This window comes from Salvelinus alpinus, chromosome 17 (genome assembly GCF_045679555.1).
Source record: "Salvelinus alpinus chromosome 17, SLU_Salpinus.1, whole genome shotgun sequence".
Classification (NCBI taxonomy): domain Eukaryota; kingdom Metazoa; phylum Chordata; class Actinopteri; order Salmoniformes; family Salmonidae; genus Salvelinus; species Salvelinus alpinus.
Window position 1 is genome coordinate 20,204,791 of NC_092102.1, and position 19,202 is coordinate 20,223,992.

The following is a 19,202-nucleotide window of genomic DNA, read 5'->3' on the forward strand; positions in this document are numbered from 1 at the left end:
ACCATCCTCGTGACTTCAAAAGGGTTTCCCAAATAAACATCCTTAACCAAAAATCGTACAACAAGAAAGATCCATCAGACTCATTTTCCACAACATTTACATTTACATTTAAGTCATTTAGCAGACGCTCTTATCCAGAGCGACTTACAACAATTTTAGCCCTTTTTGTTCCATTCTTGGACTAAACTGTTGTCCACTCATCTTTCTCGCTAACTGTACTTGCCCTGCTTTCAGCTTCAAAATACCCCTTTAATGACAAAACGAACAGGTTTTTAGAAATGTTTGCAAATTTATTAAAAATATAAACAGAAATACCTTATTTACATAAGTATTTAGACCCTTTGCTATGAGATTCGAAACTGAGCTCAGGTGCATCCTGTTTTCATTGATCATCCTTGAGATGTTTCTACAACTTGGGAGTCCACCTATGGTAAATTAAATTGATTGGGCATGATTTGGAAAGGCACACACCTGTTTTGGAAAGGCACACAGTTGACAGTGTACTCCAGTGTAAATTGCAATAACTTCACCACTATTGGCCTATTTATTGCCTTACCTCCTTACTTCATTTGCAAACACTGTATACAGATTTTTCTATTGTGTTATTGATTGTTCGTTTGTTTATCCCATGTGTAACTCTGTTGTTTTTGTCGCACTGCTTTGCTTTATCTTGGCCAGGTCGCAGTTGTAAATGAGAACTTGTTCTCAACTGGCCTACCTGGTTAAATAAAGGTTAAATAAAATAAATTTTAAAAAGTTTGGAACCACCAAGACTCTTCCTAGAGCTGGCCTCACCGGCCAAACTGAGCAATCGGGGGAGAAGGGCCTTGGTCAGGGAGGTGACCAAGATCCCGATGGTCACTCTGACAGAGCTCCTCTGTGGAGATGGGAGAACCTTCCAGAAGGACAATCATCTCTGCAGCACTCCACCAATCAGGCCATTATGGTAGAGTGGCCAGACGGAAGCCACTCCTCAGTAAAAGGCACGGCAGCCCACTTGGAGTTTGCCAAAGGCACCTAAAGTACTCAGTCCATGAGAACTAATATTCAACTCTTTGGCCTGAATGCCAAGCGTCACGTCTGCAGGAAACCTGGCATGATCCCTAAAATGAATCATGGAGGTGGCAGCATCATGCTGTGGGGATGTTCTTCAGCTGTGAGGACTTGGAGACTAGTCAGGATTGAGGAAAAGATTAATGGAGCAAAGTACAGAGAGATCCTTGAAATCCTGAGTGCTCTGGAGCAGGTTTTCAGACTTGGGCGAAGGTTCACCTTCCAACCGGACAACGAGCACACAGTCAAGACAATGCAGGAGTAGCTTCGGGACAAGTCTCTGAATGTCTTTGAGTGGCCCACCCAGAGACCGGACTTGAACCCGATCTAACATCTCTGGAGACCTAAAAATAGCTGTGCAGCGACACTCCTCATCCAACCTGCCAGAGCTTGAGAGCATCTGCAGAGAAGAATGGGAGAAACTCCCCAAATACAAGTGTGCCAAGCTTGTAGCGTCATACCCAAGAAGACTCGAAGCTGTAATCACTGCCAAAGGTGCTTCAACAAAGTACTGAGTCAAGTGTCTGAATACTTATGTACTGTAAATATATTTCAGTGTTTTATTTTTAATACATTTGCTAACATTTCTGAAAACTTGTTTTTACTTTGTCATTATGGGCTATTGTGTGTAGATTGAGGGGATAAAAACTATTTAATCCAGTTTAGAATAAGGCTGTAACGTAACAAAATGTGGAAAAAGTCAAGGGGTCTGAATACTTTCTGAATGCAACGTAAGCCATTTTACAATTTGCACAAGGGGAACTATGTCCACAGAATTTTAAACGCTGAACTTAAGCTAATAGGACTGCACCCTTTTGATGTATACTATTTCCTCCGATCCCACTTCAAGAGGAGCATATTTGTAATATTGTACTTTATAAAATCAAACTAGCCACCACCATTACTGAGAGAAATAGTCAGAAAACTGGTCACACTGAGATTTACTGCATGTTAGGTAAGCTCACTCAAAGGGAACAAACGTAAACACTATACATAAGATCATGTACAGACAAAGATAGTGTAAAAGTACAACCACTGTAGTTTCATAACAGTGTATGAATGACCTTAAACCCAATGACTCTAGTAAGCTAAGACAAACATGGGAAATGGCTGCAGGTGGTTAGAACCATAGGACTCTAGACACTATACACAAGTGTGAAGGCATGATGCAAGATTTATGGGGGAAGAAAACAACTGGTCAATTCTACTCTCCTATAACTAAGGACCGAAAGAGGTAGCTAATTCAAGTTTTCTGCTGTATGAACCCTATCAGCTGGCAAATTTTATTGTATTGAGTTTATACACCCCATTACACTTATGAATTAAAACATTACTGGGTATGGGAGGCGTAATATCAGTGGTTGCTTGTGTCATGGCCACACAAGTGTTGACCAAAGTGACAGCATGAAGGCCTTACTACTTCAGGCATCTTGCCATAAGCTGCTGCAGTCACATGCATTTCCAGTGGATATGGTAAATAGATTGCTATACTATATACAAACATGCACAAAGCCCAGAAAAACACTAAATATTTTCACATTTGTTGAGTCAAGCTCTCTAAATCAATGGGGAGGTAAGGTAATTGACTGGTTGGATTATGTTTAGAACCTGATAAGAAAATGTATCTCAGTTATATTTGGCACTGAACATCCACAAATAATCGCATAATTGGTGAATAACAAACAAGTAAGGACTGGCTGGGGTTCTTTCTCTATTACAAAAAGGCAGCACACAAAATGTACACTCAAGATTATTTATGTTATTGTACAATCTGCATTTATAACAAATAATAATAAAAAAAGATTAAGATGTACAGTATTCGAATGATCAGGTCTGGTGTGGACCGATGACTCCGCCTGCCTAGTCTTCTTTAGGCCAACCAGAGCTCCAGTGATGGAAGAGGGGAGGGGCCAGGGCCTAGGAATGGCGCATACAGAAGTGATTGCATGTTCGTGTATGTCTGCATACGCTTTCGCACACATGTATGTTCCTATGTCTATGTGTTTATGTACACGTGCATACATGTACATCCCTATATCTGTGTGTGTGTGTGTGTGTGTGTGTGTGTGTGTGTGTGTGTGTACGCTTGAGTGTTGGTAGGCACCTGAATGAAAAAAGGAGGGAGGTGGTAGATGGGGTGAAAGGATGACTGAAAACAAAAGAAGGGGAAAAGGAAGAGAGTAGTAACATGGGTTCAGTTGGTGTAGATCTGGCCCTCTGGTGGCTGGGGGAGCTTCATGTTCTCCTTGCACATCATGAGTCGTCTGAGCTCCTGCAGGACCACACGGATGCTGTATGAGTTCTGCCACTTGGCCAGCGCAGACACTGCTCGTGTGTCAACCTGCAGGACAGGGAACAAGGAGAGAGAAACATTGTCACACCTCAATTACACTCTCACATCAATCAGGTTTTTAATGGGTGTAAAATGCAGATACAGTGCCTTTCGGAAAGTATTCAGACCCCTTGACTGTACCCACATTTTGTTACGTTACAGCCTTATTCTAAAATTGATTAAATAGTTTATTTCCCCTCATCAATCTACACACAACACACCATAACGTTAAAGTGAAACCCGCATGAAATTTTTGCCAATGTATACTAAATAAAAAACAGAGCTACCTTATTTACATAAGTATTCAGAACCTTTGCTATGAGACTCGAAGTTGAGCTTAAGTGCATCCTGTTTCCATTGATCATCCTTGAGATGTTCCTACAACTTGATTGGAGTCCACCTGTGGTAAATTCAATTGATTGGACATTATTTGGAAAGGCACACATCTGTCTATATAACGTCCCACTTGACAGTGCATGTCAGAGCAAAAACCAAGCCATGAGGTCGAAAAAAAATTGTCCGTAGAGCTCTGAGACAGGCTCTGTCAAGGCACAGATCTGGGGAAGGGTACAAAAAATAAATAAAATAAAAAATAAAAAAATCGGCAGCATCGAAGGTCCCCAAGAACACAGTGGCCTCCATCATTCTTAAATGGAAGTTTGGAAGCACCAAGACTGTGCAATCAGGGGACAAGGGCCTTGGATCAGGAAGGTGATCAAAAACCCGATGGTCACTCTGACAGAGCTCCTCTGTGGAGATGGGAGAACCTTCTAGAAGAACAGCCATCTCTGCAGCAATCCATCAATCAGGCCTTTATGGTAGAGTGGCCAGATGGAAGCCACTCAGTAAAAGGCACATTACAGCCCGCCTGGAGTTTGCCAAAAGGCACCTAAAGACTCCCAGACCATGACAAACATGATTCTCTGGTCTGATGAAACCAAGATTCAACTCTTTGGCCAGAATGCCAAGCATCATGCCTGGATGAAAACCTTCCCTAAGGTGAAGAATAGTGATGGCAGTATCATGCTGTGGGGATGTTTTTCAGCGGCAGGGACTGGGAGACCAGTCAGGATTGAGGGAAATATGAACGGAGCAAAGTACAGAGACATCTTTGATGAAAGCCCCAGTCTGCTCTGGAGCGGGTTAAAGTTCACCTTCCAACAGGACAACGACCCTAAGCACACAGCCAAGACAATGCAGGAGTGGCTTCGGGACAAGTCTCTAAATGTCCGGAAGCCAGAGCACGTACTTGGCCCAGTCAGAGCCTGAACTTGATCGAATATCTCTGGAGAGACCTGAAAATAGCTGTGCAGCAACACTCCCCATGCAACCTGACAGAGCTTGAGAGCATCTGCAGAGAAGAATGGGAGAAACTCACCAAATATAGATGTGCCAAGCTTGTAGCGTCATACACAATAAGACAATGCTTTCAAAGGTGCTTCAACAAAGTACTGAGTAAAGAGTCTGAAAACTTAAGTAAATGTCATAGTTTGTTTATATATAAACTCAGCAAAAAAAGAAACTGCCCTTTATCAGGACCCTGTCTTTCAAAGATAATTCGTAAAAATCCAAATAACTTCACAGATCTTCATTGTAAAGGGTTTAAACACTGTTTCCCATGCTTGTTCAATGAACCATAAACAATTAATGAACATGCACCTGTGGAACGGTCGTTAAGACACTAACAGCTTACAGACGGTAGGCAATTAAGGTCACAGTTATGAAAACTTAGGACACCGCAGGCCATTCTACACCAAAAGAAAGATGCCCAGGGTCCCTTCTCATCTGTGTGAACGTGCCTTAGGCATGCTGCAAGGAAGCATGAGGACTGCAGATGTGGCCATGGCAATAATTTGCAATGTCCGTACTGTGAGACACATAAGAGAGCGCTACAGGGAGACAGGAGGGACAGCTGCTCGTCCTCGCAGTGGCAGACCACGTGTTACAACATCACACCTGTGGGACAGGTACATGATGGCAACAACAACTGCCCGAGTTACACCAGGAATGCACAATCCCTCCATCAGTGTTCAGACTGTCCGCAATAGGCTGAGAGCGGCTGGACTGAGGGCCTGTATGCCTGTTGTAAGGCAGGTCCTCACCAGACATCACCGGGCAACAACGTTGCCTATGGGCACAAACCCACCGTCGCTGGACCAGACAGGACTGGCAAAAAGTGCTCTTCACTGACGAGTCACGGTTTTGTCTCACCAGGGGTGATGGTGGGATTTGCGTTTATCGTCGAAGGAATGAGCGTTTCACCGAGACCTGTACTCTGGAGCGGGATCGATTTGGAGGTGGAGGGTCCGTCATGGTCTGGGGCAGTGTGTCACAGCATCATCGGACTGAGCTTGTTGTCATTGCAGGCAATCTCAACGTTGTGCGTTACAGGGAAGACATCCTCCTCCCTCATGTGGTACCCTTCCTGCAGGCTCATCCTGACATGACCCTGAAGCATGACAATGCCACCAGCCATACTGCTCGTTCTGTGCGTGATTTCCTGCAAGACAGGAATGTCAGTGTTCTGCCATGGCCAGCGAAGAGTCCGGATCTCAATCCCATTGAGCATGTCTGGGACCTGTTGGATCGGAGGGTGATGGCTAGGGCCTTTCCCCCCAGAAATGTCCGGGAACTTGCAGGTGCCTTGGTGGAAGAGCGGGGTAACATCTCACAGCAAGAACTGGCAATTCTGGTGCAGTCCATGAGGAGGAGATGCACTGTAGAGGTCGACCGATTAATCGGCATGGTCAATTAATTAGGGCCGATTTCAAGTTTTCATAACAATCGGTAAAAGGCATTTTTGGACGCCGATTATGGCCGATTACATTGCACTGCACGAGGAGACTGTGTGGCAGGCTGACCACCTGTTACGCGAGTGCAGCAAGGAGCCAAAGTAAGTTTCTAGCTAGCATTAAACTTATCTTATATAAAAACAATCAATCTTAACATAATCACTAGTTTACTACACATGGCTGATGATATTACTAGTTTAACTAGCTTGTCCTGCGTTGCAAATAATCAATGCGGTGCCTGTTAATTTATCATTGAATCACAGCCTACTTCGACAAAAGCACTGACGTTGCACCAATGTACCTAACCATAAACATCAATGCCTTTCTTAAAATCAATACACAAGTATATATTTTTTTAAACCTGCATATTTAGTTAAGAAATTCATGTTAGCAGGCAGTATTAACTAGGGAAATTGTGTCACTTCTCTTGCGTTCTGTGCAAGCAGAGTCAGGGTATAGGCAGCAGTTTGGGCCGCCTGGCTCGTTGCGAACTGTGTGAAGACCATTTATTCCTAACAAAGAATAATTAATTTGCCTGAATATTACATAATTATGACGTAACAATGAAGGTTGTGCAATGTAACAGCAATATTTAGACTTATGGATGCCACCCGTTCAATAAAATACAGAACGGTTCCGTATTTCACTGAAAGAATAAACGTTTTGTTTTCAAAATGATTGTTTCTGGATTTGACCATATTAATGACCTATGGCTCGTATTTCTGTGTGTTTATTATATTATAATTAATTCTATGATTTGATAGAGTAGTCTGACTGAGTGGTGGTAGGCAGCAGCAGGCTCGTAAGCATTCATTCAAACAGCACTTTCCTGCGTTTGCCAGCAGATCTTCGCAATTGAAGCACAGCTCTGTTTATGACTTAAAGCCTATCAACTCCCGAGATTAGGCTGGCAAAACTAATGCGCCTATAAGAACATCCATCAGTCAAAGGTATATGAAATACAAATGGTATAGAGAGAAAACGTCATAATTCCTATAATAACTACAAATCTAAAACCTCTTAACAGGGGAATATTGAAGACTCATGTTAAAAGGAACCACCAGCTTTCATATGTTCTTATGTTCTGAGCAAGGAACTTAAACGTTAGCTTTTTTTACATGGCACATATTGCACTTTTACTTTCTCCAACACTGTTTTTGCATTATTTAAACCAAATTGAACATGTTTCATAATTTATTTGAGACTAAATATATTTTATTTATGCATTATATTAAGTTAAAATCAAAGTGTTCATTCAGTTTTGTTGTAGTTGTCATTATTACAAATATATATATATAAAAAATATATTTTTATTTATTTTTAAATTGGCAGATTAATCTGTATCTGCTTTTTTTGGTGCTCCAATAATCGGTATCGGCATTGAAAAATCATAGTCGGTCGACCTCTAACGCATTGCAGTACTTAATGCAGCTGGTGGCCACACCAGATACTGACTGTTACTTTTGATTTTGACCACCCTTTGTTCAGTGACACATTATTCCATTTCTGTTAGTCACATGTCTGTGGAACTTGTTCAGTTTACGTCTGTTGTTGAATCTTGAGATGTTCATAAAAATACTTACACATGTTAAGTCTGCTGGAAATAAACGCAGTTGACAGTGAGAGGACGTTTCTTTTTTTTGCTGAGTTGATAAATTAGCAAACATTTCTAAAAACCTGTTTTTGCTTTGTCATTATGGGTTACTGTTTCTAGGTTGATAATGGGAAAAAACGATTTAATACATTTTAGAGTAAGGCTGTAACTTAAAATGTGGAAAAAGTCGAGGGGTCTGAATACTTTCCCAAAGGCACAGTAAGTCTACTTCAATGCAACCTATGGAATAGCCTATCCTGCAGAACCTACATTATATATGATCATGTATAACTATATTTAGTAAAGTTCAAGCAAAGTACTGTCGTCTGAAATAGCAATGGACTCTTATTGCATGTGACATTTCCTGTCTGTAATGTGACCTAAACTTAGTAGGCATTTGTATTTATTATGGATCCCCATTAGCAGCTGCCAAGGCAGCAGTTAATTATGTTGGACCCTAGGAAAAGTGAGGCAGATATAATTAAAAACATTACATTTCACAACACATTAAGTGTGCCCCCTCACGCCACTACTCTACTACCACATATCTACAACAAAACCCATGTGTATGTTATGTGTACCAGTCATCCAACTGCATGTTAGCTCTGCACTAAACTCCATCTTATTATAGCAGCCAGGGGCAATTTAAATCAGTCATTCACTTCAATTAACATAACCAAATCTTCAAACATATGTCAAAAAATATCTACAACACAAAGGAGATATTTTCCAACATCTTCCTTCACAAATTGAAACATTTTGCAGGATTTACAGCATTTTATTAAACAGCAAAAAAGGCCAGCCACACAGGTTTACTTACCACGCCATTGGAGTTGTGCACACCATTCAAGTTGATCTTTGTCACAAATCTGACAAACGGTGGTGCCTCTGGATATCTGGGACCACATTCAACCTTCAGACTGTACATCCTATTTTCATAGATTGTCTGAAAAATGACATACAAAACACATCAGTGATCATGGCAGGCCAGACAAAGGTTCCTGATAGCATGTTATACAGAACGTCTACATTAGGAAACAGTGGCCTTATCCAGGAACAAACTCTAGTCCCTACTCCGTAGAAGCTTGTGAAAAACTGAGAGGATTGGATAGATTTAGCATTATGGTTAAAACTCCACCTTGCTCTTTGATATTCTAGGTGGAATTTTTTCCATATTGCTTACATCTGTCCAAACCTCTCAGATTGCCACAAGTGCCTAGTGTGGTCAGCACTAGGAGTTGTTTCTGGACAAGGCCAGGGAACCAAACTTGGTGGAAGCCTGTGGATCAGAGTAGCCTACTCACCCTAGGAGGGCCAATGATCATCCCTCTCCATCTTGTCAAGGTCATGTCCTCATCATCTTCCAATCCCCAGCTCACTGTCCCATCCCCCACACCTTTCTGACCTTCTTCCAGCTCTTCAAGCAGCCGGAAGTTACGAGGAACCTTAACGCCTGTTAGTGTGAGAGTCAAGCACAGAAAACAGAAATGATTGAAAGACAAAACAAAAACAGTACACATCCCGATTAGGTTCAATATACACTGAGAATACCAAACATTAGGTACACCTTCCTAATATTGCGTTGCACCCCGCCCCTTTTTTCTCAGAACAGCCTCAATTCTTTGGGGCATGGACTCTACAAACTGTCGAAAGCATTAAACAGGCATATTGGTGAGCCTGGCACCTACTACCATACCCGTTCAAAAGCTCTGAAACATTTTGACTTGCCATTCACCGTCAACGGCACACATACACAATCCATGTCTCAATTATATCAAGGCTAAACATTTTTTAATCCTTCTTTAAATCGGTCTCCTCCCCTTCATCAATAAAAGATAGCTTCCACCTGGATTCACCTGGTCAGTCTCAAATCAAATCAAATTTTATTTGTCACATACACATGGTTAGCAGATGTTAATGCGAGTGTAGCGAAATGCTTGTGCTTCTAGTTCCGACAATGCAGTAATAACCAACAAGTAATCTAACCTAACAATTCCACAACTACTACCTTATACACACAAGTGTAAAGGGATAAAGAATATGTACATAAAGATATATGAATGAGTGATGGTACAGAACGGCATAGGCAAGATGCAGTAGATGGTATAGAGTACAGTATATACATATGAGATGAGTAATGTAGGGTATGTAAACATAAAGTGGCATAGTTTAAAGTGGCTAGTGATACATGTATTACATAAAGATGGCAAGATGCAGTAGATGATATAGAGTACAGTATATACATATACATATGAGATGAGTAATGTAGGGTATGTAAACATTATATTAAGTGGCATTGTTTAAAGTGGCTAGTGGTACATTTTTACATAATTTCCATCACTTCCCATTATTAAAGTGGCTGGAGTTGAGTCAGTATGTTGGCAGCGGCCGCTAAATGTTAGTGGTGGCTGTTTAACAGTCTGATGGCCTTGAGATAGAAGCTGTTTTTCAGTCTCTCGGTCCCTGCTTTGATGCACCTGTACTGACCTCGCCTTCTGGATGATAGCGGGGTGAACAGGCAGTGGCTTGGGTGGTTGTTGTCCTTGATGATCTTTATGGCCTTCCTGTGACATCGGGTGGTGTAGGTGTCCTGGAGGGCAGGTAGTTTGCCCCCGGTGATGCGTTGTGCAGACCTCACTACCCTCTGGAGAGCCTTACGGTTGTGGGCGGAGCAGTTGCCGTACCAGGCGGTGATACAGCCCGACAGGATGCTCTCGATTGTGCATCTGTAGAAGTTTGTGAGTGCTTTTGGTGACAAGCCGAATTTCTTCAGCCTCCTGAGGTTGAAGAGGCGCTGCTGCGCCTTCTTCACAACGCTGTCTGTGTGGGTGGACCAATTCAGTTTGTCCGTGATGTGTACACCGAGGAACTTAAAACGTTCCACCTTCTCCACTACTGACCCGTCGATGTGGATAGGGGGGTGCTCCCTCTGCTGTTTCTTGAAGTCCACAATCATCTCCTTTGTTTTGTTGACGTTGAGTGTGAGGTTATTTTCCTGACACCACACTCCGAGGGCCCTCACCTCCTCCCTGTAGGCCGTCTCGTCGTTGTTGGTAATCAAGCCTACCACTGTAGTGTCATCCGCAAACTTGATGATTGAGTTGGAGGCGTGCATGGCCACGCAGTCGTGGGTGAACAGGGAGTACAGGAGAGGGCTCAGAACGCACCCTTGTGGGTCCCCAGTGTTGAGGATCAGCGGGGTGGAGATGTTGTTACCTACCCTCACCACCTGGGGGCGGCCCGTCAGGAAGTCCAGGACCCAGTTGCACAGGGCGGGGTCGAGACCCAGGGTCTCGAGCTTGATGACGAGTTTGGAGGGTACTATGGTGTTAAATGCTGAGCTGTAGTCGATGAACAGCATTCTCACATAGGTATTCCTCTTGTCCAGATGGGTTAGGGCAGTGTGCAGTGTGGTTGCGATTGCGCCGTCTGTGGACCTATTGGGTCGGTAAGCAAATTGGAGTGGGTCTAGGGTGTCAGGTAGGGTGGAGGTGATATGGTCCTTGACTAGTCTCTCAAAGCACTTCATGATGACGGAAGTGAGTGCTACGGGGCGGTAGTCGTTTAGCTCAGTTACCTTAGCTTTCTTGGGAACAGGAACAATGGTGGCCCTCTTGAAGCATGTGGGAACAGCAGACTGGGATAAGGATTGATTGAATATGTCCGTAAACACACCAGCCAGCTGGTCTGCGCATGCTCTGAGGACGCGGCTGGGAATGCCGTCTGGGCCTGCAGCCTTGCGAGGGTTAACACGTTTAAATGTTTTACTCACATCGGCTGCAGTGAAGGAGAGCCCGCAGGTTTTGGTAGCGGGCCGTGTCAGTGGCACTGTATTGTCCTCAAAGCGAGCAAAAAAGTTATTTAGTCTGTCTGGGAGCAAGACATCCTGGTCCGCGACAGGGCTGGTTTTCTTTTTGTAATCCGTGATTGACTGTAGACCCTGCCACATACCTCTTGTGTCTGAGCTGTTGAATTGCGACTCTATTTTGTCTCTGTACTGGGACTTAGCTTGTTTGATTGCCTTGCGGAGGGCATAGCTACACTGTTTGTATTCGGTCATGTTTCCGGTCACCTTGCCCTGGTTAAAAGCAGTGGTTCGCGCTTTCAGTTTCACGCGAATGCTGCCGTCAATCCACGGTTTCTGGTTTGGGAATGTTTTAATCGTTGCTGTGGGTACGACATCGTCAATGCACTTTCTAATGAACTCGCTCACCGAATCAGCATATTCGTCAATGTTGTTGTTGGACGCAATGCGGAACATATTCCAATCCGTGTGATCGAAGCAGTCTTGAAGCGTGGAATCAGATTGGTCGGACCAGCGTTGAACAGACCTGAGCGCGGGAGCTTGTTGTTTTAGTTTCTGTTTGTATGCTGGAAGCAACAAAATGGAGTCGTGGTCAGCTTTTCCGAAAGGAGGGCGGGGGAGGGCCTTATATGCGTCGCGGAAGTTAGTATAACAATGATCCAAGGTTTTACCAGCCCTGGTAGCACAATCGATATGCTGATAGAATTTAGGGAGTTTTGTTTTTAGATTTGCCTTGTTAAAACCCACAGCTACGATGAATGCAGCCTCAGGGTGTGTGGTTTCCAGTTTACAAAGAGTCAGATAAAGTTCGTTCAGGGCCATCGATGTGTCTGCTTGGGGGGGAATATATACGGCTGTGATTATAATCGAAGAGAATTCCCTTGGTAGATAATGGGGTCGACATTTGATTGTGAGGAGTTCTAGATCAGGTGAACAGAATGACTTGAGTTCCTGTATGTTGTTATGATCACACCACGTCTCGTTAATCATAAGGCATACACCCCCGCCCCTCTTCTTACCAGAAAGATGTATGTTTCTGTCGGCGCGATGCGTGAAGAAACCAGCTGGCTGCACCGACTCCGTTAGCGTCTCTTGAGTTAGCCATGTTTCCGTGAAGCAGAGAACGTTACAATCCCTGATGTCTCTCTGGAATGTTACCCGTGCTCGGATTTCATCAACCTTATTGTCAAGAGACTGGACATTGGCGAGTAGTATGCTAGGGAGTGGAGCGCGATGTGCCCGTCTCCGAAGCCTGACCAGGAGACCGCTACGTTTGCCCCTTTTACGGCGTCGCATAGGGTCGCCGGCTGGGATCAGATCCATTGTATTGGGTGGAAGGCAAAACACTGGATCCGTTTCGGGAAAGTCATATTCCTGGTTGGAACGATGGTGAGTTGACGTTAATCTTATATTCAGTAGTTCCTCCCGACTGTATGTAATGAAAGATTATTCTGTGATTACCTGGGGTACCAATGTAAGGAATAACACATAAAAAAACAAAATACTGCATATTTTCCAAGGAACGCGAAGCGAGGCGGCCATCTCGGTCGGCGCCGGATGCCTATGGTGTCTATGGTGTTCTTAATGTTTTGTATACTCAATGCATTTGTCAGTTACCCACCAAGGCAAGCTTTTCGATTCTTCTATAGTGCCCTTTGAACTGTTATTGCAGCACTTGCCAGGTTTTGTCTGGTTTTTGTTGATTGCAAGCCATACAAGACGAGCGATAGGCTAACTTTGACTGCAAAACAGGTCGAGTGGGTCAGACCACCTCAAGCTGTACCAAAACAGTTCACCTGTGCCTAGTTGCCACTGACATTGGTAACGTCATCTGTCAATCACACCTGTACCTGGTCCATTGACCAAGTGTCTGGTAGTAGCCAATATGAGGCTGCTATGCAGATTCTGCTTCCTACTAGTCAAGTCCCTTTAAGCAGCTCCAGAGAACAGCTGTTTTTCATAACCACCTGAACTACACAACAGCTGTCCATAAACCTGTAGATAGGCCTACAGAAGTTAGTAAGAATTTTGCATTAGACAAGTTATGAATATAGTAGTAATGGGATGATTGATACCGGCACTCCAATGCAGTTTTCAAAGCACTACTGATCCGACAACGTACCGATGCTCGTTCCAAAGTAACATTATGACGTGATCAATGACGTCCTTAGCTTTGTTTGTTCACATGGTTTTTCAAACCTTGTGTTGCAAACTGTGACATCCCACGCATTTAAAGCTGCTTTCAAACATCGACCACTACGGGACACCGTACTTACAATGTTAGGATTTTTTCATGTAGCATCACCTGAACAGTAGTTCAGCAGGTGGAGTCGGGGTCCAGAACACTCAGATGACAGGGAATGGGGTTGAAACCCGGTGGAGGCATATTATTCTGTGGATCTTTTTATGTGACCACACATTCTGCACATTTCTGTTTAAACAATTAGTTCTATTGAGTAAAGTATAAGCTTCTGTCTTAAGCAGGGGTTGGAACTGGTCCAGTTCCAAAGTGATCTATACTGTCCAGGAAAAGAACAGTTATTTTAAAAGCATGGGAACCGGTTAATAACTAGAGACGCACAATATAAAAATCGGTAAGCATATCGGAATCAGGCGATATTAGCTAAAAAATGCCAACATCGGCCCAAAGTCAAGTTCAACGCTGATGTCAAAAACCGATGTCAAAGCTGACGTGCATACCTATATAACGTAGGTAGATGACGTACCGACGCCAAGAAAAATACAGCGCTCCATTTTCAACATAGAATTCCTAACCTAGCTCACAATGTCTGCTGTGTGGATCTATTTTGAGGTTCCAAAGGAAGATACCAGAGGGGAGAAAGTGAAGTCTTTCAATACCACAAACCTAATTACTCATTTGAAAGTGCATCACCCCCAGACGTTCAGCGACTACTTAGAACAAAAGCAGAAAAAAAACTAGGCGCACACTTCCAACAACTAAACAAGTTCAAGTCAAGAAGTCATTTGAAAGAGTAAGAAATTTTCAGAGAGACAACTCAGGCGAAATCCATTAAAAACGCCAAGAAAATGGAATTCATTGCCCTTAACAATCAACCGTTATCTGTTGTGGATGATGTTGGCTTTCGCCAACTGGTCAAGCCCCGGTACACACTACCAAGTAGGCACTATTTTCAGATGTTACCCTACCGGAGTTACACAGTATTGTTGAAACGCACATCCACGAGCTACTTGCTATGGGCGTCACTGCTATTAGCTTCCCGATTGACATTTGGACCAGCAATGTCAGCCCAATGAGCATGCTGAGTCTGTCAGCACAGTGGGTCGACAAGGATTCCGTACTGAGGAAAGCTATATTTCATGCTCAAGAATGTGCTGCAATTTCAATGGCATTTGAGAACATGTTTGATACAAACACACTCCTAGATCCATTCAAACAACTGACTCGAGAAATAATCTCATCAACTGCGTCTGCAGCAGACGTGATACCCTTGGTCATGGCATTGAAACGCCTGCTCAACAAAACTGGCGACACAGACCGTGGGGTTAAAACTTGCAAAGGTACTCTACTAGAGGTTGTGAACAAGCGATTCGGTGGCATTCTCTCTGAGCCTCTTTAATGTGTCACCACCATGCTCGATGCTAGGTACAAGGACTGATACTTCGATGCAGACAAGAAAGTGTCCTTTAACAAATTACAAAAACACGATTTCTTGTGTTTCAACATTTTGTAGCCAATTTATTTTCTACTTACCTAAAATTGTCCACTAAATGCATAGGCTTAGAAGTTTACTGTAGGACTTTAAAATAAAATATATATAAAGAAGTTAGAGATGCTTAGGCCTAGCCCCGTAGAGAGCGATATGCCGGCGGCATGCTATGACACCGACATGCATTTCTTATAAAGGCGTACAGAAGGAGGCTAATTCGTTAATTTTCTATCTGAATATTTTGTATACAGATAAGCATTATATTGTTCAATTCTAGGAGTAACTTTGGTAGGCCTAAAACATTCTTCGTCATCTCAAGTTCAAATGTTGTAGTCAGTTGGAACGCCACTGGCACTGCCTTGGGCTCCCGAGTGGCACAGCGTTCTAAGGCACAGCATCTCAGTGCTAGAGGCGTCACTACAGACACGAATCCAGGCTGTATCACAACCGTCCGTGATTGGGAGTCCCATAGGGGGCCACACAATTGGCCCAGCGTCGTCCAGGTTTGGCCGGTGTGTGAATGAAGGAAGATAACGATGTGCTCTGAGATGCACTGAGTGATAGCACAGTAATGCGCACTTAAGGTATGGGCTCTACGGGCATTTAAAGCGCACTTCCGGGTTTTCCGATCACGAGTAAATCTGATTACAAGTATCAAGTATGAAAAAACGGACACGTTTACGAATGAGTATGACGAGATCGACACACCCCTAGTGATTCAGAAATAAGGGAGAGATTTTTAATTAGAAGAATGGATTATCCTTTTCAATGCAAATTAAAGATACTATAGTTATCACGTTTCACATTGGATTTATTAACTACAAAAAGTTAAGACGTGTTTTCATTGAATTCTGGTGCCACTCTGCAAAAAGTTACATGGGGAAATAATTTCAGTTTCAACTCCCGATCTTAAGCATGCTAAATAATGACCAAAATTACATTTTTGACAGCAAAAAAAGGGGGGTTCACAGCTAAAAATTGGAAGCATGATAAAGGTGCGAACCTGCAATGGTAACTCAGTGTAGGCTATGAAGAATCGCAACTAACCGCTGCACATGGCGATTTGACGAATAGTGGAAAAAACGTATATATAAAACATCAAACGCTGATTTTCATTACTGACCAGCAGCTGTCACTAATGTGCATTGTGTTAAAAGCTCAGAGTAATTAACATTTTCAGCACAATTTGGTGAAAGCCCCAAAGACTTCAGAAAGCTTCAGTTTCCCATCACTAGAGTATACCACAGGGGAAACAGTATATCAATGGGATTGATTAGTGGGTTACTCGTGGCTCCTTGCTGAACTGTATCCACTAAGTTTAGTCATTGTTATATTATTGGGTGCAGAGGTGAGCAATAACTCAGGGCAGATTTAGTGGGTAGACCCATTGACACTGAGGTTCTCGAAATGTTCTGCTAAATTCCTAGTCATAGCTATCTGGTAATGTGGCATTTAACTTCCATTTTACAAATTACAGCATTTCTGCTTATATTGTTTTTGGTAATAAAAACGGATTGTTAGTGTATAATTAAGCTAATCAGATACGTGTAACATTTATAGAGACCACTCAGCATCAATTACCCCACTATCACTACCCAACCAAAGTTAGTAAAACCCTTGACTATTTTGGGTTCATAATTGATTATTAACTAGGCGTGCGTATATATATATATATATATATATATATAGCTAGCTAATTCAATTTGTAACGTTACTGGCCCGTAAAGCAATCCGAAGAAATATGTGGGTAGACAATTCTTACTAACGTTTGCTAGCCATTTCAGTTCTTAGGCCAAAACGGGTCTGGCCTAAATTCTGATGAGTGAGCTAACGTTTGCTAGCTGATTGATGCCATCATAGTTAAATAGAAAGCCTATTTCTACATACAATGTAATATAGCCATATTTCCAACATAACTTAAGATAGGTAGCTAACTACTACAAGTCAATGTGACTGACAAGTTAGCTAAAATTACCTCACGAAATCACTGACAAATCGTGTCGTTCAGGCTAACGCGTGCTGAAACCGTTCATATATAGTTAGTCAACTACCTCAAGACAACTCAGCCAGTTCGACCTACTCCTGCGACTAGCGAATAATGAGCTAGCTTGTAGCTTTCTTACTAATGACGTTCTGGATGTGGAAGCTAATGTGAGCAGCTAACTAGTTTGCAACACGAACTAGAGTGGTTAGCAAACGTTAGCTAGTTACAGGCTAAAAACAACGCCTGATGAATGACGCGGCAATTGATCAGTCGACACAGGTTGGCGAGTTATTTTGCCATGTTAAATGAGTTAGATTTAGCGTTAAATGTATGGGTAACTATGTATGGATAGGTTCCAACGGAATTTGACATGTCCTGTTAGCTTCAATTCACTATGGAAATTACAAGACAAAAAAACCTTGTCAGCTGGCAGATACCAGGTGTTAGCTTGCTAATTTCGCTAGCTATTAGCTATGTATAGCAATGTTTTGAAAAAAGAAGCAATACTTGAGCATTTCTGTAAGATATATTGCAACATGGAACGCTTGTACACTTCATCAACAAACGTTTATTGACTGTTACATGGAATAAGTAATGTGGTAGTTGTTTATTTATCTGAATAATTTACCTGATCCGACGGCGACCGCCATCTTGTCGCTTAGTAGCGGGAGCGCACACGTAACCATGGTTGGTTAAAGGGGAGCGGAGAGATGGGAACGCGCTTGCTCGAGATTTACCCACCCCCAATACTAACGCAACGAAAGAGGCGTTTTTTAAATTTTATTTACAGACAATGGTAGTTCATTTGACAATGGCATATATTTCAAAAAAGAATAAGCTAATAGCAGAGGAAGAGGTGAAGCGAGAGAGATAACTGTATTTTCCAGCAGGTAGCGTTTTTTCGTATTTTTTCGCTCACCAAGCAAGGAGTTTTTGTATAGAGCCCCACAGTGGAGGTATCATAATACTATAAAACCTAGAGGTCAAACAAGGAAATGGTTCCAATCGTTTTTCTACCATAATTTTTCCCCACAGGGACTTTTAGAAACACTTCAAATAAGGGCTGTGTTTCATGTAGGCTTATCCTGGTGTGACGTTTTGATAACCAGGTAAATCTCTTTTGGACAAGGTGACTTATCAATATATTCATCTCTATTTACTTGCAGATTTGAAAATTCTACTTAGCATCAAAGTAGACATCATGCAAGACTACAAATCCCTGCACGCCATCTCTAGCTGACGCCTTTGTTAACAGGTATTGTGTCAATTTACATTTTTTTCCCATCAAACGTATGAATTACTACATTTAGCTAACAGATAGTTAATCTAGAGATCCTTACCTTTGCATCGATTCGGCAGTCTCGTCCAGATCATCATGGCATTTGTAGTTATTTATGATAACCACGTTAGGAGCTAATTGGCGTTGCATTTTATTGAGGGGGGTAAATACAGGTGAATATATTGATAAGTGACCTTGTCCTAGAGAGATTCACACGGTTATCAAAACATCACGCAATTGTAAGCCTACACAAAACGCAGCCCTTATTTTAAGTGTTTCTAAAATCCTCTCTGGGAAAAATTATGAATGGTGGAAACATGATTGGAACCTCTTCCTGTTTTGACTGCTAGGTATTATAACTCATACTGTGGTACTCTATGGAGGTCAATAGCTAGGTTTCCATCCAATTGGCAACAGGTTTTCATGCAAATATTCTAAAATATGCATAAAGAAAATGTGCATTTTCCCAACAGTGGTATGTTTATCCACCAAACAATTTTTTTTTTTTGGGGGGGGGGGGGGGGGGGGGAAAAAGCAGTGCGTGATGACGTAGGGCACACAAAGTTTTCATGTACTGAATAAAAATCGAATGTTCAATGTTTTGTCACAAAAAAATGTTGCGTTACAAAGCAAACGTGCCTCTAGCCAACGTTTCACTGTATATAGATTTTTCT

At 42.5% G+C, this 19,202-nt stretch overlaps 2 protein-coding genes across 4 annotated transcripts in view; one reads left to right on the forward strand and one right to left on the reverse strand.

Annotated features, from left to right (window-relative positions):
- Positions 1–1,977: 1,977 nt before the first annotated feature.
- On the reverse strand, positions 1,978–18,895 carry LOC139542424 (ubiquitin-conjugating enzyme E2 variant 1). 3 transcript variants are annotated; one of them, XM_071347834.1, is made up of 4 exons: positions 18,590–18,895; positions 9,076–9,224; positions 8,592–8,717; positions 1,978–3,394 (listed from the first exon to the last, which is right to left on the reverse strand). In XM_071347834.1, the coding sequence occupies exons 1-4, from the start codon at positions 18,624–18,626 to the stop codon at positions 3,248–3,250; spliced, it is 459 nt and encodes a 152-aa protein (XP_071203935.1). In that variant the 5' UTR covers positions 18,627–18,895; the 3' UTR covers positions 1,978–3,247. The 3 variants fall into 3 exon arrangements, with proteins under 3 accessions (XP_071203935.1, XP_071203936.1, XP_071203937.1); XM_071347835.1 differs by lacking the exon at positions 18,590–18,895 and adding an exon at positions 17,878–18,015; XM_071347836.1 differs by lacking the exon at positions 18,590–18,895 and adding an exon at positions 17,241–17,542.
- The window catches only part of LOC139542419 (kelch-like protein 12), a 59,511-nt gene continuing 58,728 nt past the window's right edge, over positions 18,420–19,202 (forward strand). The window contains exon 1 of the mRNA XM_071347826.1: positions 18,420–18,504. The gene's annotated coding sequence lies outside the window, so the exon portion shown is untranslated. The remainder of the gene's footprint in view (positions 18,505–19,202) is intronic.